Here is a 20,477-nt window from a genome sequence, read left to right on the forward strand (position 1 = left end):
CTGAATTTCTAGACACTTGGGATCTGAATTTGAAGGTTTGATTTTGTTTTCACTGATTTCTTTATGTGTTATCACAATATGGTTTTGATTACAGTGACTTTATTTTGTTTTCTTTTTATTCTGGCAGGGCAAATTTCATCTAACAATCTATTTTTCAATAATTTCTTGTAATTATTATATTGATTCTTCTACTTAATTACAGTATAATGATTTTAATCTGTTACATAGGAACTGTGGATTTTAATTAAAACTTTATTAAATTTAGAAACTAATTTGAGAATTATGTATTAATAATATTGTTTTATAGCCAAAATATTTATTTGCCTTTATTTTGTTCTATTCTTATATTCTTTAATTGGTGTTTTAGTTTCTTCACATAAGACAGATCTTCCCTGCTATATTTTTTGTAATTGTTTTATAGATTGTATTGTCATTGTGAAAGAAGTCAGTTTTTTTTTTTAAGTTTATGATGGATGAGTACTAGAATCAGAAAGCTACTGCTACTATGTTTTAAAATTTATATTAGGTTAACTACAATCAATTCTCTGATTAAGACCAATAATTACAGTTTTTAGTTGTTTATTTTCTTTATTCACTGTAATTTTACCTGTAAACAGCAAGATGATTTCTAATATTCGGTCCATTTATTCATTTACTTAGTGAATTTTTTTTTTATTTTATACCTACTATATGTCAGGCTAAGTGCCAATGGTATCACATTGAAAACCTTAACCCTGGCTTTCAAGGAGCTTACAGAGGGTCATAAATAAATAAAGTAAATAGCTAATTAAGATGCAGTGTGATCAATTTTATGGTAACGTTAAGCACTGGACAGACTGGAACACACTTATTTAATATTCTAGGCATGCTTCCCTTCCCCCTCCTCAAATTTTCAAAGCATTCCTCTCTGTGCCTCACGTGATGGGTCCCAAATTCTTTTGTGTTAAGAGGATAATCACAGAATTGAGTGGACTATCACTTCACCTCTCTAAAACTCTGGAAGTTCAAACCTGTAACTCTATTATCTATCACCTTTTACTTGTTTCGCTTCCCTACCAACTTTTATGAGCAATAAAAATGATTCAGCATTACTACCCTAAAAAGAGCTTTGTACAAAAGAATTAAGCAAGTAGAATATAAAGGCAAAAAGAAAATAAGAAAGTTTTTTAATTTTAATTTTATTTTCTTTGACTTTCAGATCTAAATTCAGTGCCTATACATACTCTTTAAAAGTTAGCTCCTGTAGGCTTTGACATTAAAATATAGTCTACTCAGAAACATTAGAACAGGTATGTTTCTTCCCTGGAACTTGTCATTTGACTTATAGAAATGTATCTGATGTTCATAAACAAACACTAATTTGTCATGAGCAACAGATCACAGATGAGGCCTTGTTTGGAGCTTCAGCTGCACTTTTTTATTTAAATAACCCATTTTATTTATCCATTCCACTACTGATGCATATTTGGATTTTTTTTCTGAATTGATGGTACATCCACTAATGCTTCTCTGAACATTGTGGAACAAGCGTTTTGGTGAACATACTATGCAACTGTGTTGAGTATGCACCTGGGGGTGCAATTACTGGGTCATAGAGTGTGTGCACGTCCATCTTTAGGAGATAACACCAAGGAGTTTTCTAAGTGGTTTTAACAGTTTGCCCTCACAGTCCTGTACAAGAGTTCCAGTTGCTCCACAACCTCATCAACACTTGGTGTTGTCAAGGTTTTTTATTTTAACCATTGTGGTTTATGTATAGTGGTATCTCGTGTTTTTAATTTATGTTTTCCTCATGAGTAATGATGTGGAGTGTCTGTTCATGTACTCATTCTCATTTGGTTATCTTTGTGAAATGCCTAATCAAATCTCTGCCCATTTTTTTTTTTCTGATGGATCATCCATCTTTTTCTAAATAATTTATGGGAGTTTGTTACAATCTTAGAGATGAGTCTTTTTTTTTTAAGTTTTGCTATATGATTTAATATTATTTATTGCCTTGTCCTAAACAGCTTGAAATTCAATTTTGTAATCATAGCATCAGCAATATGTATTGTATTTTTTTTTACATCTTTATTGGAGTATAATTGGTTTACAATGTTGTGTTAGTTTCTGCTGTATAACAAAGTGAATCAGCTATACATATATCCCCATATCCCCTCCCTTTTGCTTCTCCCTCCCATGCTCCCTATCCCACCCCTCTATGTGGTCACAAAGCACCGAGCTGATCTCCCTGTGCTATGTAGCTGCTTCCCACTAGCTATCGGTTTTACATTTGGTAGTGTATATATGTCCATGCCACTCTCTCACGTTGTCCCAGCTTACCCTTCCCCTTCCCGGTGTCCTCAAGTCCATTTTCTACGTCTGCATCTTTATTCCTTGTTAGGATACGGTATTTGTTTTTCTTTTCTTTTTTTTTAACATCTTTATTGGAGTATAATTGCTTTACAATGGTGTGTTAGTTTCTGCTTTGTAACAAAGTGAATCAGTTATACATATACATATGTTCCCATATCTCTTACCTCTTGCATCTCCCTCCCTCCCACCCTCCCCATCCCACCCCTCCAGGTGGTCGCAAAGCACCGAGCTGATCTCCCTGTGCTATGTGGTTGCTTCCCACTAGCTATCTATTTTACGTTTGGTAGTGTATATATGTCCATGCCACTCTCTGACTTTGTCCCAGCTTACCCCTCCCCCTCCCCATATCCTCAAGTCCATTCTCTAGTAGGTCTGAGTCTTTATTCCTGTCTTGCCACTAGGTTCTTCATGACCTTTTTTTTCCCCCTTAGATTCCATATATATGTGTTAGCATACTGTATTGGTTTTTCTCTTTCTGACTTACTTCACTCTGTATGACAGACTCTAGGTCTATCCACCTCACTACAAATAACTCAATTTTGTTTCTTTTTATGGCTGAGTAATATTGCATTTTATATATATATATATATATATATATATATATATATATATATATACACACCACATCTTCTTTATCCATTTATCTGTTGATGGACACCTAGGTTGCTTCCATGTCCTGGCTATTGTAAATAGTGCTGTAATGAACATTGTGGTACATGACTCTTTGAATTATGGTTTTCTCAGTGTATATGCCCAGTAGTGGGATTGCTGGGTCATATGGTAGTTCTATTTTTAGTTTTTTAAGGAATCTCCATACTTTTTTCCATAGTAGCTGTATCAATTCACATTCCCACCAACAGTGCAAGAGGGTTCTCTTTTCTCCACACCCTCTCCAGCATTTATTGTTTATAGACTTTTTGATGATGGCCATTCTTATTGACCAGTGTGAGGTGATACCTCATTGTAGTTTTGATTTGCATTTCTCTAATGATTAGTGATGTTGAGCATCCTTTCATGTGTTTGCTGGCAATCTGGATATCTTCTTTGGAGAAATGTCTATTTAGGTCTTCTGCCCATTTTTGGATTGGGTTATTTGTTTTTTTGATATTGAGCTGCATGAGGGGCTTGTATATTTTGGAGATTAATCCTTTGTCAGTTGCTTCATTTGCAAATATTTTCTCCCATTCTGAGGGTTGTCTTTTCATCTTGTTTATGGTTTCCTTTGCTGTCATCTGCACTGCCTTAATAGATTGATGGAAGAGTCTTCCCTAGGTGTCAGAACAAGGGCATTTTCATTGCAGTAAACTTTATATGAACTATATCCAGTGACTTTACAATTTATCATCCAAATTAGGCCATTTTGTGAGTGAAAGAGGTTACTATTAATATTGTAATTATTCTAGGACAACAGGTGTAAATCAAGATTGTCCTGGGAAAATCTTGATGAATATTTACCCTATGTATGAAAAATAGTTTATATTGATTGATTGACTTGCTATAGACATATATATATATATTTTCTAGCTGTAAAGATGAATTCTCCTCATGATTATATGGCTTAGCATGCCTTGTCTTCACTTAACCTATCTCTTAGTTACCATTAGTTTAAAACTTTTGCTTGTTATATTCAGAAGTGTAATACAATCTTTAAAGTACTCTTTTACATACAATAATTTACTATGTAATCAGATGGATTTGTCAAGGTATTAAAATAAGTTAGTAAGACAAAAAAAAAAAAAAAACCAACACTGATACAGGTGACTCAGAAATTTTCTTTAGTAACAAGTTACAAGTGTCAATTAAAGAATATGAGAAGCAAAAGCCTCAGAGAAACAGATGCCAAGTTGGGATTGGACATGTAAGAGATTTTCGAGAGAAATGCCTGCGCAGGGTAAACGAGAGGAAGTGGAAGTAAGCAGAGAGAGCCTTCAGATAATAATGGAGGTCTGATCCCTGTGCAAGTATAAGCAAAGAGGATGTTTGGGTTAAAAGAGTCTCAGACTAGAGAGCCTTACTAAACAGGCTTTGGCCAGGCCAGCAGGATTCATCCAACACAAGTTGCCCTGTAGAGGAGGCCCTAGTCTTGCAGGAACGGGTCTGTACTACCATTGCCACAATGTTCATTTATTGCCTGAAAGCAGCCTGGGGAAGCTTGGATCTGGTACAGATGCAGTGCTGGTCCAGAGGGCTGGCGCCTGGGCTGTCAGTCAACCATGTTCTTACCCAAGGAGAATCGAGTGCCAACTTTTTAAGACTGCCAATTTCATTTTCTTGGCAGAGTGTAAAGCTCTACTTGTCTCTATAAAAACCTCTACTTAATTACTTATTTTTTATGATTAGAAATTTATTTCAGGGCACTATCTGGTGTATAGGAAGAGGCAGTTCATTTTTAGGTAGGCATTAATGTCAAATTAACTCCTTTTCATGTAGTTATGTTACAAAATTATGCAGAAAAATTGTAGTATACTATTAATATACAGAAAAAAATTTTCTGTAGCTCCACTAGCATAGAATACTTAGTGTATTCATTATACTGCTTTCCGGTTAAATCTTTAGCCATTTATACCTAGGTTTTGATCAAGGCAAATTATTATATGTTACTTTGCATACAACATTAAATTATGAAAATAATTTAATATTTTTACAGACTTTTCATAATCACCAATTGAATGGATGCATCAATCACACCATATGGACATATAATACTTTACTTAAACGTGCTCTTTTGTTTAAAATTTGTGCTACTATAGAAAACGCTGTGATAAGCATCTTTGTACATGACGGTTTTTTGTATCATTTGAATAGTTTTCTCCTTCATTAGAAAATAAGATCAAATAGATCAGGAATACAATTTTACTTATCTTTTTGTTTTCAGCAATTAGCATATTTGTAATACATGGTATTTCCTCTATAAATGAATTAAAGCATTGGACTGAAGATTGAGCACACACTTCAGAAAGTCTTTTTTATCAGAGAGAGTGTGTGTGTGATTCCTTGAAATTATTATTCTAACTTCTCAGAACTCAAAGGCAGAGACTAAGCATTCTACCCATGCACAACCCAAATGCACTTGCTAACTACTTACCAAAATGTTGTTATGTTCTTATAAATTAGAAAACTCAAAATCTAACTACCCCGGATTGTTTAACAAAGATAAAGTAAGATACCATGGAAACTTCAAAGAGAAAAGGAGTCTTCAAGCTAAATCAATCTTGTTTCAAATCCTGGCTCTATTATTTAATAGTGTGGGTCCTGCAAATTCTATAAATCTATTTTTTTCTAATTTGTAAAACAGGAAAAGTAATGTTTATTTCATGGGATTACTCTGGATTAAATGACATACCTTAATATGGAAGAAACCTAGCACTCAGTTCATGAAACATGGTAGGAAATTACTCAACAGCTGATAAGAACAATAAAAACATCAATCATCAAAATAAACATTTAGTAAAATTATATACCAAGGAGTATATTTATTTCCAATAATGATAAAATTATACTCATTCAAATTATTTAAGAGAAGCGCTCGCAAATGTCTACAAATTCCCAGAATATTGCCTAAGAAAATAATACTTGTTTCCTCCAAATGAATGTTCACTCAACATAGGTAAATGTTACAAAACTTCCAGTCTATGAATGATAGTGAAACATCAGATATGCTATATGAACTATCTTTAAGATTATAAGTGTTTTTTAATCACCAAGATAATACCAATATGAAATTAAGGTAGTTAATGAATATTCTGAAGGTAATTCAGAAAGTGTGGAGGAAAAATGAAGAAAATTAACTATAATGAAATTTCCTTTCTGTTATTGCCAAAAATGAGGAAAGTTAGTTTGTGATGTCATTGAGGTCAATTTTTATGTTACGTCTGAGATAGCTGGGAAAAGGGGGATATAAGTCAATATAAGCATGTGCTTCCTATTTTTTCTGGGAACTTCCATTTGACTACAGTTGTATTTCAAAGCTAGACGGATGCCCTAAATTTTGGTTGTTGACAATATCTCAGCAGTTCTAATTAGATAAAATTTTCCTGGAAGACACATGAGCAGGATTCTTAATATTTCAGTACTTTTAACGCTTTAGTTTATAAATGAATGTATGTATGTACATATGTATATATATTATTGAGAGAAAATAAGAAATTAATTAAAGGAAATCATACAACTGTATTTCAGTAGTATATATTTTTGAAGTTAAATACAGCAAAACAATTAATATAAATGAGCACTTCATTAAAAATCTGTTAAATAAATGTACTCCAGGAGTTCACATATGGATAAAATTTGTATACTGTGGTAATAAACTACCCACAAATCTCAGTGGCTTACAATACTAAATGTTTATTTCTCTCTCAGGCTACATGTCCATTGTAGGTCAATTGTGGCTACGTTCATGTTGCCTTCACCCTGAAAGTGAAGTCATGGAGTAGTAGCCTCTGTCTGAGTATGGCTGGTCTTCTGGCAGAAGGACAGAGAGATATGGTGAACCATGCACTGACAATAAATCTTCTGCTTGGTAGTGATCTATGTTACATGTATTCCATTAACCAAAGCAAATTTCAGGGCCAAACCTGAGTTTAATGGGACAGGGATGCATTGCAGAAAGGAGTATTTCAGGTCACATGACCAAGTTAGAAGTCAGTGGAGTGAAAAGAATAGTTCTCTGACAGGAGAAGAGGGAAAATATTGAGAAGAATAATGTACTCCATTATCCGTGAACTCTCCGTTAATAACTATCAATACAATTATTGTAAAGATAAAATGAGGTACAAATACTTAAAGGTTAAGTTTTAATTTACAATGTTAATTTATACTCTTTAAAAGGATAAAGAGAGTGGATGTTAACTAAACTTATTGTGGCAATCATTTCACTATATATACATAGACCAAATCATTACGTTGTACACCTTAAACATGTACAATGTTATATGTCAATTATATCTCAATAAAACTGAAAAATAATTTGAAAGGATAAAGTGGGTAAAGGCTGCATTAGCTAAGATGTTTAGGTTCACAGCAAAAGAGATTTGAATGAATAGTGTAGAAATATCAACTAAGGCTGTTAAGATAAACTTGAATATCTACTGTGGGAGGGAAGCTCATCTCTCAAATAAATATATGTAAATAAATAATATATTATAGATTTACCTGATTTTACCAGTATAAAAGTTTATATATACTTTTTCAGTGGAGGACTAATATTTACTAAAGTTGGGTGTAAGTCTAGGTTGATCTCACTCAGATGAAGGGGGGTTACTTACGGGTAATAAAGTAGTTTGTTACTTTTGGTGAATTATAGATGAATATCTATATTACTATATGTTTCTACCACAATTCATAAGTAAGCTGAAACTTTATGCTTGTTAAACACACAGGCGTAGCAGGAAGCATTAGCTATAGGACCAGGGTTTGAGTCTCAGTTTTGAAAATAAATGAGTTTGTGCTTTGGTTGATTCCCTACTGACTTGTTTCCTCATTTACAAAATAAAGGCAGTGGGTTATTTGATCCCTAAAGTCTAACTTCTAGTCCTAAAATGTGATAATCATGCTTTCCATATATATATACACATATATATATATATGGAAAGCATGATTTTATATATATATGTGTATATATATAGACATGTATATATAGATACATATGTGTATGTATATATAATATGTATATATATGTATACATGATTATATATATATGTATATATATGAAGAGTGAGTCATCCACTCATGATTTGGTAAGACAATCTTTGACAGACTTCTTGGAATAGATGTCTGGGGTCTCGGTTCTTCTGACTTAAAAGGAAGAAGCATAGGTGTGTTCAATACCTTTTCCTTTTTTCTTTGAACACTTCCTCACTCATCTTTCATTAAGTCTTCTTTTCTACACGTGCATTTAAAAATACATTTTACCAGACTAATGATTACGACTTTTCCTGCACTTATTTACTTCTTAATTTTTAGTTTAGGGTGTGGTGGTATAGAGTCACTTACGTATGGTTGTGCAGATTGTGTACCGCACAAATCTAGGGCCACTCCTCACATTATCAGTGCATAATCTCTATGGCCTTAAATGACAGTTGTGGGAGTGGCAAAACTTTATTACATTAATATTATACGATATTTCCTTGCACTGGATTCTTCATTTTTGAGTATTATTAAAACAGGACAGTTCATATGATGTAGGCGTTAGTCTAACCGAATGTAAAATATTTCTAATGCTTTTTTCCCCCTATTATTATTCTCTTACACAATTAGAATAATCTTAAACTATTTTTAAAAATACACTACTTGGTTGAACTTTCTATCATACAATTTTCGTTTTTGAATTCTTTAGTGTTGATAAAGCAGATGATGAAGATGATGAGGATTTAACAGTGAACAAAACTTGGGTCTTGGCACCAAAGATTCATGAAGGAGATATAACACAAATTCTCAACTCCTTGCTTCAAGGCTATGACAATAAACTTCGCCCAGACATAGGAGGTAAGTTCGAGTAATCATTCTGGGATTTTGGTGACTGTGAAAGCCACATTTGCTGATGTTATTTTATCATATTTCATATTCCTTGAGTGTCCGATGCGTGTTAGAGACTGCGGGTTTGGCAATTATTATTTGGAATGGTACTGTTTTGAAAGCTTCACAGTTTGACTTGGGAAGAAAGACATCTAAACATTTTCGATGTAATTATTTTACAATTGCTACAACAGAGCAATTTTTGATAAAACTGCCTGAAAAACTAAGAGATATTTCATAAAAGGGAATATTTGAAAGGTATGTAGGCGTTCCAATTTTGTGCAGTGCTGCACTGTTTTAGTTAATGTAGAATTATAAGCCTTGAGAGTATATTTAGTGTAGACAATCCAACATTGTTCTTCTTGGTCAAAATTGTTATTCTCAGTTTTGAGCATTTATGTATACATTTTATAACATAAATAACCTCAAAGTTTCCCACTGCAACACTTTAAAACAAACAAAATATGTCAGCCAGATTTTTATTGGGATTGCATTAAATCTATAATCAATATAGGGAAATTGAAATGTTTACCATAGTGAATTTTTACTGTACCAAATTCATGATCATCATATATTCTTCCACATATGTTCAATTTTTTATTAATGTCTTCTGTAAAGAAGTGCTGAATATATTTTACTAGATTTAATTTTCTACATTTGAAGTTTTAATGTAAGTATAAATAGATTTTTTTAGTTTTACTTTCTAAGTTTTTATTAGCAGTGTATAGAAATACAATAGATATTTTGTTAATTTACTCTGTCCTCAGCAGCCTTGCTAAATTTATCAACTTTATTTATTGTTATATTAATGTAGATTTTCTATAAACACAGAGAGTAATGACTATTACCAATAATGACTACTTTGCCAATAGAGTTTATTTTGCAAATAATGAACATTCTAATTAATTTTCAAAATTATACTTTTTTCATGACATTGCACTAAGACTAGAGATCAGTGTTGAATAGTCCTGGTTTGTTCCTGATATCAGGGAAAACAGTCTATATTTCACTATTAATTATGATGTTTGATGTAAGCTTCTTTTTTTTTTAAGATGCTCTTTGTAGTTCCTTTACCTTCTTATTTTGCTAGGGTTCTTTTTGCCTCCCTACTGGTTCAAATGACTTCTGTTCACCTATTGAAACAATCATATTGATCATATTTTGCCCTTTATTCTACTAACGTTTTTTCTGTAACTAACTTTGGCTGATTTTTAAAACTTAAACAAAATTTGCGTGTCTGTAATAAATGTTACTTAGTTGTGACATGGTAATATTTTAAAAATATCACTAGATTCAGTTTGATAATATTTAGTTTTGGAATTTTATATCTATGTTCATAAAGGGCATTAGCCTGTTATTTTACTTTCTGTAATGTCTTTTTCAGTTTTGGCGTCAATATTATGCTAGCATCTACAAATGAGCTATATTTCCCTCTCTTTTCATCTCTGAAAGAGTTATCTAAAATGGATACTATTTCTCCCGTAAATATTTGGAAGAATTACTTGGTGAAGTCATGTTGGCCTAGAGTTTGTATTTTGGGAAAAAATTTTAGCAGTTCAATTACTTTATTAGTTTTGGTTAGTTTTCAAGGAATTTAAATTTTAAAATTTACTTGAGTTAGATTGTTTCATAACATCTCTTATGATATTTTTAATGTTTTTCGGATCTGAGGGCTTTTCTCCTCCGCCATTCCTGATATTAGTAATCTATTCTTTCATTTATGAATAAATCTTGAAGGGCTTTAAAATTTTTATTAGTTTGTCATAAAATCAAATTTTAGCTTTGTCAAATTTCTTTGTTGAAAATTTTCTTAAATTTTATTATTTTACACTATTTTGTTTATTGTTAATCTATTTTCCATGATTTAGTTTTCTGTTTTCCTAGATTATTTTAATTATTTTTTCAAAATAAAATTTAGACTTAATAAAATATTATCTATCCATGAAATTCCCAGAAATCTTTCAGCCATAATGTTAATATTTACATAATCATAGACTCATTACCTAAATCAATAAATTAATATTGATACAATACTATTAACTAATCTACAGACCTTATTCAAATTATGGCAGATACCTCACTGATGTCCTTTTCTTCTGTTCAGAATCCCAACCAAGATCACACATTGCATTTTGTTCTCATGCCTCCATACTCTCCTCCAACCTCGTATAGTTTCTCAGTTTTTCTGTTTGTTTCATGAACATGATAATTTTAAAGTATACTGGCCAGTGGAACGCCCCTCAATTTGTCTGATATTTTCATTATTGGGCTGTGTTTGTGCATTTTTGCCAAGAACACCGCAAAAGTGATATTTTGTGCTTTCAGTGTATTGTTAGGAGGTATGTGATGTTTATATATCTTATTACTGGTGATGTAAACCACACTTTCGTTAAGTGTGGTTTCTTCCACGTTTCCTCACTGTGAAGTTATTATCTTTCTTTTTTTTTTTTTTTTTTTAACTTCTAGCCCCAAACTGTGAAAAGTCCGATTTAGCAACTCAGTTTTCCTTCTCTTCTTTTTACATCAAACAGAATTATTTCACACTACCGGGCAGTTTTTTGTTTTTTGTTTTTTGTTTTTTTTTTTTTGGCTGTGTTGGGTCTTCGCCTCCGTGCGAGGGCCCTCTCCAGTTGTGGCAAGCGGGGGCCACTCTTCATCGCTGTGCGCGGGCCTCTCACCGTCGCAGCCTCTCCCGTTGTAGAGCACAGGCTCCAGACGCGCAGGCTCAGTAGTTGTGGCTCACGGGCCCAGCCGCTGCGCGGCATGTGGGATCTTCCCGGACCAGGGCGTGAACCCGTGTCCCCTTCACTGGCAGGCGGACTCCCAACCACTGCGCCACCAGGGAAGCCCCTTATCTTTCTTTTTGATGAATAAATATGTTGTGAGGAGATACTGCACTGGGGAGAAATATGCAGATATTTCTCAGCACACTTTTGTCCATTCCTCTGGTCTCTATCAATGATTCTTACTTGCAAGAGTATTACTGTGATGTTTGTCAAGTGGTAAGTCAATATTATCATCATTCCTTCTACACAAATTAATTGTAATTCTGCAGTAAGGAGGATCTATTACTTGTCCAATTGTTTATCTATTCACTTATTTATTTACTCAGCGTAGACCTCTAGATATATGTCTTATCTTATAGTTTATTATCCTTTACCATCATTATTTATTTTATTGCTCAAAATGAAAACTTGACAACTGGTACGTCCTATAATTTTATTTCTCTGTTCTTTTATGTTTCTATCATTTTCTGAGCATATCCTTACTTTCTAGCACATAAAATTTTCCAGGGTCCTCTTGATCCAGCAATGGAATTCATCATTTCTCCAAGAACCCTGGTTCCTCTTTTTGTAGAATGGTATTTAGAAACCAAGATGTGAGCACCAGGTGTATTTCTTAATATTGGGTGTCATTGCTTCTTGACCTTCTCATTGCGCAGAAGGAGAAAATATATGTTCTACACATACATTCACAGGCATCTATATTTCTATGTCTATCCCTGTGTATACGTATTATAAACCAGAAGTCGATACTGACAACCCTGATTCCAGTCCAAACACCATAGGGTTCATTCTAACCTTTCCCTTTTCCTTATCTGTAATTTATTTTTCCATCAGGGAGACACCTGGCTCTCATTTACCCATAGTATATGTTATTATTTGTTCAATTCCAGTAAATACATAAAGTAATTCTATAACTTTAACACATCTATAAAAAATTAACTAGAATAAAATATTCATATACAATTTTTTTTGCCTTTATCTTTGCAGTATGTAATCAAAATACTGTTCCTCAAAGTAACTTAGGTTAGTTCTTTTCTTCCCTATCCCCATTCAATGTGGTTATGTTAACCATTTTTTGACAGTTTCATTTCCATGTTACTGGTTATATTCCACTTTGAATGGAATTCATCTATGTTTACTTTTAGCATTTGTATGATTTTATTTCTTTTATTTAATTCCCTGATGCATTTGAATTTTATTCCTGTGTATGGTGTAAAGTATGAATCTAATTTTTATCTTTTTCAAATGGCTTTTCTGTTGACTCAGCATGAGTTTTTAAAAAGTCAATCTTTGCTTCCATTATTTGAGATGTCAACTTTATCATATATTACATTTCCTTATGTACTTTTGTGATTTCTGTCCTTTCTATCCCATTCTTTTATTTGTTTTTCTATTTATTTGCCACCACACTATATTAACAGTAGAGATTCAACAGTATTTTGAGACTAAAACATTTAGTATTAATATCTTATAGAGCTGGCCCCACCTTATATTTTCATTTTCTTTTGGTTTTCCTTTTCAGTTTTCCTGGCTATTGCGTGTCATTTTTTAAAAAAAAAGGAGCTTTATTATCAACAAGTTTAGTTACATTTAAAAAAGAACTGTTGGTATTTTTATTGGGATTGTGTTAAATTTGTAAATTAACTTTGGGAAAACTAACATCTTTATAACATTGTATCATCTAATATGGGAACATGGGCTGCCTTTCTAAATCTTCATGTTAATTTTGTATCTCTCTGGAATGTTTTAAGATTTACTCATAGATTTTTCACATTTCTTAAATTGAATCCTAAGTATTTAATTTTTTCTCCTGTAAATATTTCCTCAACTGTAATGTCCTCTACCTGATTTCTGGTTTTGTATATCAATGTCATTGATTTATGAATGTTCATTTTATATCTTACTACCTTCCTGCTGCCTTCTGATTTTTTGGTTAGTTTAAGCATCATTTGTTTTCAAAATATGCTATCATACCATATACAAAAAGTTATTTATTTTATTTACCAACTCATATGCAACTAATCGAATTTTCTTGTCTAAAAGCGTTATGATGTTTCATTGTCTAATAAGTCTAACATAATAATGAATAGTAGTGGAGATAATGGGTAATTTTGCCTCATTTTAGTTCTCATGGAAATGACTCTAGTGTTTCTTCATATGAATATTCACATTAAGAACTTATCCCTTGATTTGCTTGATTTAGTTTTAAAATCAGGAATTGGTATTGAAATTTTTCAAAGCCTTTTTCAACATTTCTGGAAATAATTTTGAGTTTTATCCTCTTTAAATCTATTAGTATGGTGTATAGTATTAATTGAAACAATCTGCATTCTGAACTAAAGCTCTCTTGGTCATGATATATTATAAACTTAATGAGGTATTGGATTATGCTTGCTAATATATTATTTAGTATTTTGTATTGGTATTTATAAGTGATATTCATCTTCTATTTTATTTTTGAGTACTGTCTTCATTTGTTTTAGCCATCCTTTTACATTTGTTTCATGAAAAGGTATTTTCCTTCATTCTCAAAGGTCTAGCACTTTATCCAGGTGTTAGCATCATCTGACTTTTGGAGGTTTGATGGAATTCCATTATAAATTCATCCAGGTGTTGTGCTTTTTGGAAATAGTTAGTCACTTTGATCACTTTTTTTTCCTATGAAAATTGGTCTGTTTGTGCTTTCTACTCATTTTTGGTAATCTGTATTTGCCTAGGAAAACTGTCTCTTTTATTTAGGTTTTCAAGTTTACTTGCAAAGAAGTCTTCAAAGTAATTTCTTAGGATTAAAAAAGCAAACTTTTTCTGTTTCAATGTTTAGTTCCCATTTGTTATTTCCTATTTTATATTTTGTATTATTACCCCCTTTTTTCTGATCAAGAAAATTAAGAGAAGTGGATTTTTTCAGAATTTCCATTATTAACGAATGAGCTCTACTGTTTTTCTATTAACTACCTTGTAATTTCTACTTTGTCTTTATTATAACCTTCATTATATTTTATTTTGTTTTGCTTTTTTTTTTTTGAGTTGGAAATTTAATGATTTCTTTTCCCTCTTCAATTTTTGGTGTGTTACTCTCTGTATTTCCCTTTTTCTCCTGTAGATTTTGCCTCATAAAGGTAAATGCATTGTTATTTGGTGTATAAATATTTTGTGTTATATCTTCATAATGACTCTCAAGGCTTTAAACATTAAAAAGTTGTTTTTATTGAGATGGTTAAATTGATGCCAATTACTTATCACAAGAAACAGAAATCTGTACTTCCATTTTACTCGTCATATTTCACTATTATTATTTGACACTCTCTTTTCTTTCAATTAATGTCAGTTCCCTGAAGGTAGAAAGCACCCTATCCCTCGTTGCTAAAACAATGTCTGAAACATAAATTATGTTCATTTAATACTTACTGAGTGAACTTTTCTGAATAGAATCTAGCGTGTATAATCTTTTAATTTCATGTGTAAGTATTTTGACAGTTGTCCTACTTCATGAATTTAGCATTTTACCTAAATTATTTCAGATCAAGATTTGGACTTTCAAATGCTATATACATCTGTGACATCACATCGTTTAATAGATTAGACAAAACATGTCCTAAGTACCTTGATAATTATACCATGCATAGCAGCATTTGTATCTGTGCATCTCAGATTATACAAAATGAATTATTTAATTGTTCACATGATTTGTAGGCATTCCTTTCTGTCCAAAATTTGTGTTAACATCTTTCTTCTTCATTAATTATGAAAATAAATTTAATGAATTTACTGAGGACTTCTGAAATTAATAAGGAATTAATATTAAAAGGCTTTGTAATTCTAGTAAAGCTTTAATTACTTTATGTTGAATTTTGTTTTTTATTTCTTAACAACTTTTCCGGTAGAGTCTACGGCTTTTCAAACAATTTCAGTGATTTAGATAGTTTGATTTAATCTAAAAAATTACTATCCCAATAGATTTAAAGCTATCCCTCTCCCAGAATAGATGATAGACATGTACCACTAGACAGGGACTTGGGGTGAGAAGGGGAGGATCTGCTTTTTTATTCCATCTGTTTAATTCTTCTAAGTTTCTAGTGATGGTAACATGCAGGAGATATGAGGAGTTAACTAGGTGCAGTTTGAAACTTTTGTCTTCTTAGTTTTTATTTCTTTTTGGGTTAACACCAAATGGCCCTTAGTACACTTTGAGAGGCAAACATATAAATAGTGAGGGTAGGAGGGTAGGAATAGAGTAGAAATGCTTTATGTTGTTGTTCATAGGCATTTTATACTGCTCACTTCCTTGACCTGGGGAATCTAGAGGCTTCTCTATATCTTCCACCTGCCTTAGCTCCTTTCATCAACAATCTAGTCTGGAGATATGTGCTGCTGGTGGCCAAAAAACTGGTAAGATGCCTCTGGTCCAGTTATTTTCTTTTGATGTGAATTGTACCCACAAGAAAATAAAATATCCTAGACATTCCAAAGAGTGGGTGTGCAGATACTCCATTGCTTCTCTTTCTTTAAATCTCCTCTCCAACTTTCTTTTCCCCTGATCAGGTGTAGGAGCAGGAGCAGGTTGCTAAGTCTGCTGTCTAAAGAGACATTGAACTACAGAATAAGAGATCAGTCTTTCATTCTCCTAAGAAGAAATTCGAAATAATTAAATTTACATATATTTAATATATGTTATATATACTAAAAGCAGTCATACATTTGTGAGTATTGAATACTTGAAATTGGTTATTGACTATTGAGTACTTGAAATGTGGTTAGTATGGCTAAATTTCAATTAAATTTAATTAATTTCTATTTAAATATAAGTAGTAATATGTACTGTGCAGAGTAGCATTTTATCTGTTCATCTCAGAGTATACATAATAAATGACTTAAGTCTCTTCAAAAAGTGATGTTGGGAAAGCTGGACAGCTACATGTAAGTCAATGAAATTTGAACACTCCCTCATACCATATACAAAAATAAACTCAAAATGGCTTAAAGACCTAAATATAAGACATGACAACATAAAACTCTTAGAAGAGAACATAGGCAAAACATTCTCTGACATAAGTTGTAGCAATATTTTCTTAGATCAGTGTCCCGAGGAAAAATAAATAAAAGCAAAAATAAACAAATGGGACCTAATTAAACTCAAAAGCTTTCGCACAGCAAAGGAAATCATCAACAAAACGAAAAGACAGCTTATGGGATGGGAGAAAATATTTGCAAACGATGCGACCAACAAGGAGTTAATATCCAAAATATACAAACGGCACATACAACTCAATATCGAAAAAACAAACAACCCAATCAAAATGGGCAGAAGACCTATATAGACATTTTTCCAAAGAAGACATACAGATGGCCTAGAGGCAGATGAAAAGATGCTCATATCACTAATTATTAGAGAAATGCAAATCAAAACTACAATGAGGTATCACCTCACACTGGTCAGAATGGTTATTATCAAAAAGTTTACAAATAATAAATGCTGGAGAAGGTGTGGAGAAAAGGAATCTCTTGTACACTGTTGTTGGGAATGCAAATTGGTGCCTCCACTATGGAAAATAGTACGGAGTTTCCTTAAAAAAAAAAAAATAGAGCTACCATATGATCCAGCAATCCCACTCCCTGGTACATACCCAGAAAAAACAAAAACCTAATTCAAAAAGATACATGTACCCCAGTGTTCACAGCAGCACTATTTATAATAGCCAAGACATAGACACAACCCAAGCGCCCATCAACAGATCGGTTAAAGAAGATAAGATATATATATATATATATATATATAAATATATACAAAGGAATATTACTCAGCCATAAAAAGGAACAAAATATTGCCATTTGCAGCAACATGGATGGACCTAGAGAATATTATACTTAGTGAAGTATGTAAGACAGAGAAAGACAAATACTATGTGATATCACTTATATGTGGAATCTAAAAAATAATACAAAGACTCTATATACAAAACAGAAAAAGACTCACAGGCATAGAAAACAAACTTATGGTTACCAAAGGGGAGAGAGAGGGGAGGAGGGACAAATTAGGAGTATGGGATTAACAGATACAAAGTACTATATATAAAATGCATAAAATAGTTAAGCAACAAGGATTTACTATATAGCACAGGGAATTGTAATCAATATCTTGTAATAATCTGTAATGGAATATAATCAGAAAAAAGTAACTGAATCACTATGCTGAACACCTGAAACTAACACAAATACTATTGTGATTTATAGTATGATTTATACTAAATCAAATATACTTCAATAAAAAATTTGAAAACAAACAAATATGAATAATTATTAAAGTGATCTTTTTAGGCATTCTTTTCTGTCCAAAATTTATGTTAGTATCTTTTCTAGGTGTCTGTGTTAGTATCTACTAGCTAAGGTATTAGACAGCACAGTCTTAAGTATCTATTTATCCATATCTACCTTTTCTTCCATGTGTATCCAAGTGTCTATTTGTCCATATGTAACCTGGGGAAGGAGATGGCAAATGTTAGTTGACATTCCTTGTTAGTAAGGCCTGGGAAGAAGTATCTGGACCCAAATATAACATCTTTGTGTTGAGAACCCCTGCTGTCTGTTCTAGGGCAATAAGACATATTAGTCATAGTTCTTTCAAAATCTGTATATTATAACTGCAATATCCAGATCAGTGGGACTATTTCTTTTTTAATACCATTTAGGGGCAATAAGAAAAGACCATTAATCTTATTTTCCAGGATTAGAGTTTTTGACTGACTTAAATTAATTTTAATATCCAAAGTGACCCAAAAGCTACATATTATGCTAAAGATATCTTAGACAATTGGAATACAGCATGGTTAAAAATAAGTATGAAGAAAATATTTTTAAAATTCATTTTAGTTTATATCTTCTGATTGATAACCAATTACTCACCCAGAGTGGGCTCTCTTCAGTTTTGCCTTAACTGCCTGGAAACTCGATGTTGAGCTCCCTGTTTTTTTCTTTCTTTCTCTTTTCCTTCCTCTTTGTATTTGCTGGATTACTAAGTTGCCCGGAATGTCTATTTCTATATACTCACTTCCACTAGGAGTCTACTTATATTCTGGTGAGATACTTAAAGCAAAGTACTTAGAAGTCACAGCACAGAAAGAGGCCTTGCAAAAATAATTCAGTGTCATCTTTACCTGTCTTCCCTTTATCTATCAAAAATGTAATTTGCTGTGGCAGTACATGCTTTTCTCAGTCATTGTTGTACTATCACAAAAAACAGATCTTTGTTCTCTGTGTGTATTGATGAATTAAACATAGTGTGCCCACTTTCTAAATATCATTTAATAAGCTTGGAATAGCAATTTTCTTTTAGTTTCATTTTTCTACTTTTGAATTGAAGTATGGTGTTTTCCTTTAAAATATCACTGAAATTCTGCAATTGGACAAACCTTCTACTGAGAAAATCATAAAGCCAAGAAAGTACTTACTCAATTACTAAGAATCCTGTATTTTAAGTGATTTCACCCAAAAGTATTGTTCATAGCATAAATCAATGAAAGCAGTAATAAGTCATTATTAAGGAACAATTACAGATTTCCATTGTTTTCCTTTTTATATTTTGAAGCATATAAGCACTAGCTGTAGTTTCAAAATTAATCTGAAATATTTTAATTCACTTTCAGGTTTATTCTACTTCGTGTTTTGGGGATGAAGTTTAAAGGATTGGATCAAATGAAAGCATCTCAAAGTTATAAAATGATATACATAATAACTCAAAAAATGCTCATAGTTTGCAAATATATAATCATTGTGTAATTTATTGAATATCTTCTCTGTGAATAGCAATGTTCTACGTTGGACTTACTGATGTAATATATCTTTTGTCCCCTCTCAGAAGGACTTGATGTATGCGCATCATGAAATATCTCAGTATGGCTCAAGCCCTAATGCCAGAGTTAATATTTTTGTAACATACATATATTTGCCTTATAGTTAGCTAAGGAAATGTTGATATCAAGAAACCAGGACAGATCACTCATATCTACAGCTTTCTCTACTGTAAAATGTGAAATGTATGTCCTCTAAATAAAAATGTCCTCAAGAATATTACTCAGCCATAAAAAGAAACGAAATTGAGTTATTTGTAGTGAGGTGGATGGACTTAGAGCCTGTCATACAGAGTGAAGTAAGTCAGAAAGAGAAAATCAAATACCATATGCTAACACATATATATGGAATCCAAAAAAAAAACAAAAACAAAAACAAATGGTTCTGAAGAACCTAGGGGCAGGACAGGAATAAAGATGCAGACGTAGAGAATGGACTTGAGGACACGGGGAGGAGGAAAGGTAAGCGGGGACGAAGTGAGAGAGTGGCATGGACTTATATATACTACCAAATGTAAAACAGATAGCTAGTGGGAAGCAGCCACATAGCACAGGGAGATCAGCTCAGTGCTTTGTGACCACCTAGAGGGGTGGGATAGGGAGGGTTGGAGGGAGACAAAAGAGGGAGGAGACATGGGGATATATGTATATGTATAGCTGATTCACTTTGTTATAAAGCAGAAACTAACACATCATTGTGAAGCAATTATACTCCAATAAAGATGTTAAAAAAAAATCATTTAGTTCTTGGCATAAGCAGTGTTCAGCCCCAAGTATCATGCAATAGAGAGCAGGCACTCAGCTTTTGTTGATTTATCAGATGAACTGAAAAAATCTAATCAGATAAGACTGGTACGTTGCACTTAATTGCTTATAACTGGTAATAAATATACTAAATGATACTAATAAACCTATTGTTATTAATTGACTTTCATAAAAACCACTCTGTAAATCTAGTTATAATTAGCTTAATTATATG

General features: G+C 32.4%; 1 protein-coding gene across 1 annotated transcript in view; it reads left to right on the forward strand.

The window, feature by feature from the left end:
* The window catches only part of GABRG1 (gamma-aminobutyric acid type A receptor subunit gamma1), a 61,596-nt gene that overhangs the window by 8,381 nt on the left and 32,738 nt on the right, over nt 1–20,477 (forward strand). Inside the window, exon 2 of the mRNA XM_068542239.1 lies at nt 8,690–8,838. Within this exon, the coding sequence (XP_068398340.1) occupies nt 8,690–8,838 (149 nt within the window). The remainder of the gene's footprint in view (nt 1–8,689; nt 8,839–20,477) is intronic.

The sequence above is a fragment of the Eschrichtius robustus genome, chromosome 4 (assembly GCF_028021215.1).
Source record: "Eschrichtius robustus isolate mEscRob2 chromosome 4, mEscRob2.pri, whole genome shotgun sequence".
NCBI classification, from domain to species: Eukaryota; Metazoa; Chordata; class Mammalia; order Artiodactyla; family Eschrichtiidae; genus Eschrichtius; species Eschrichtius robustus.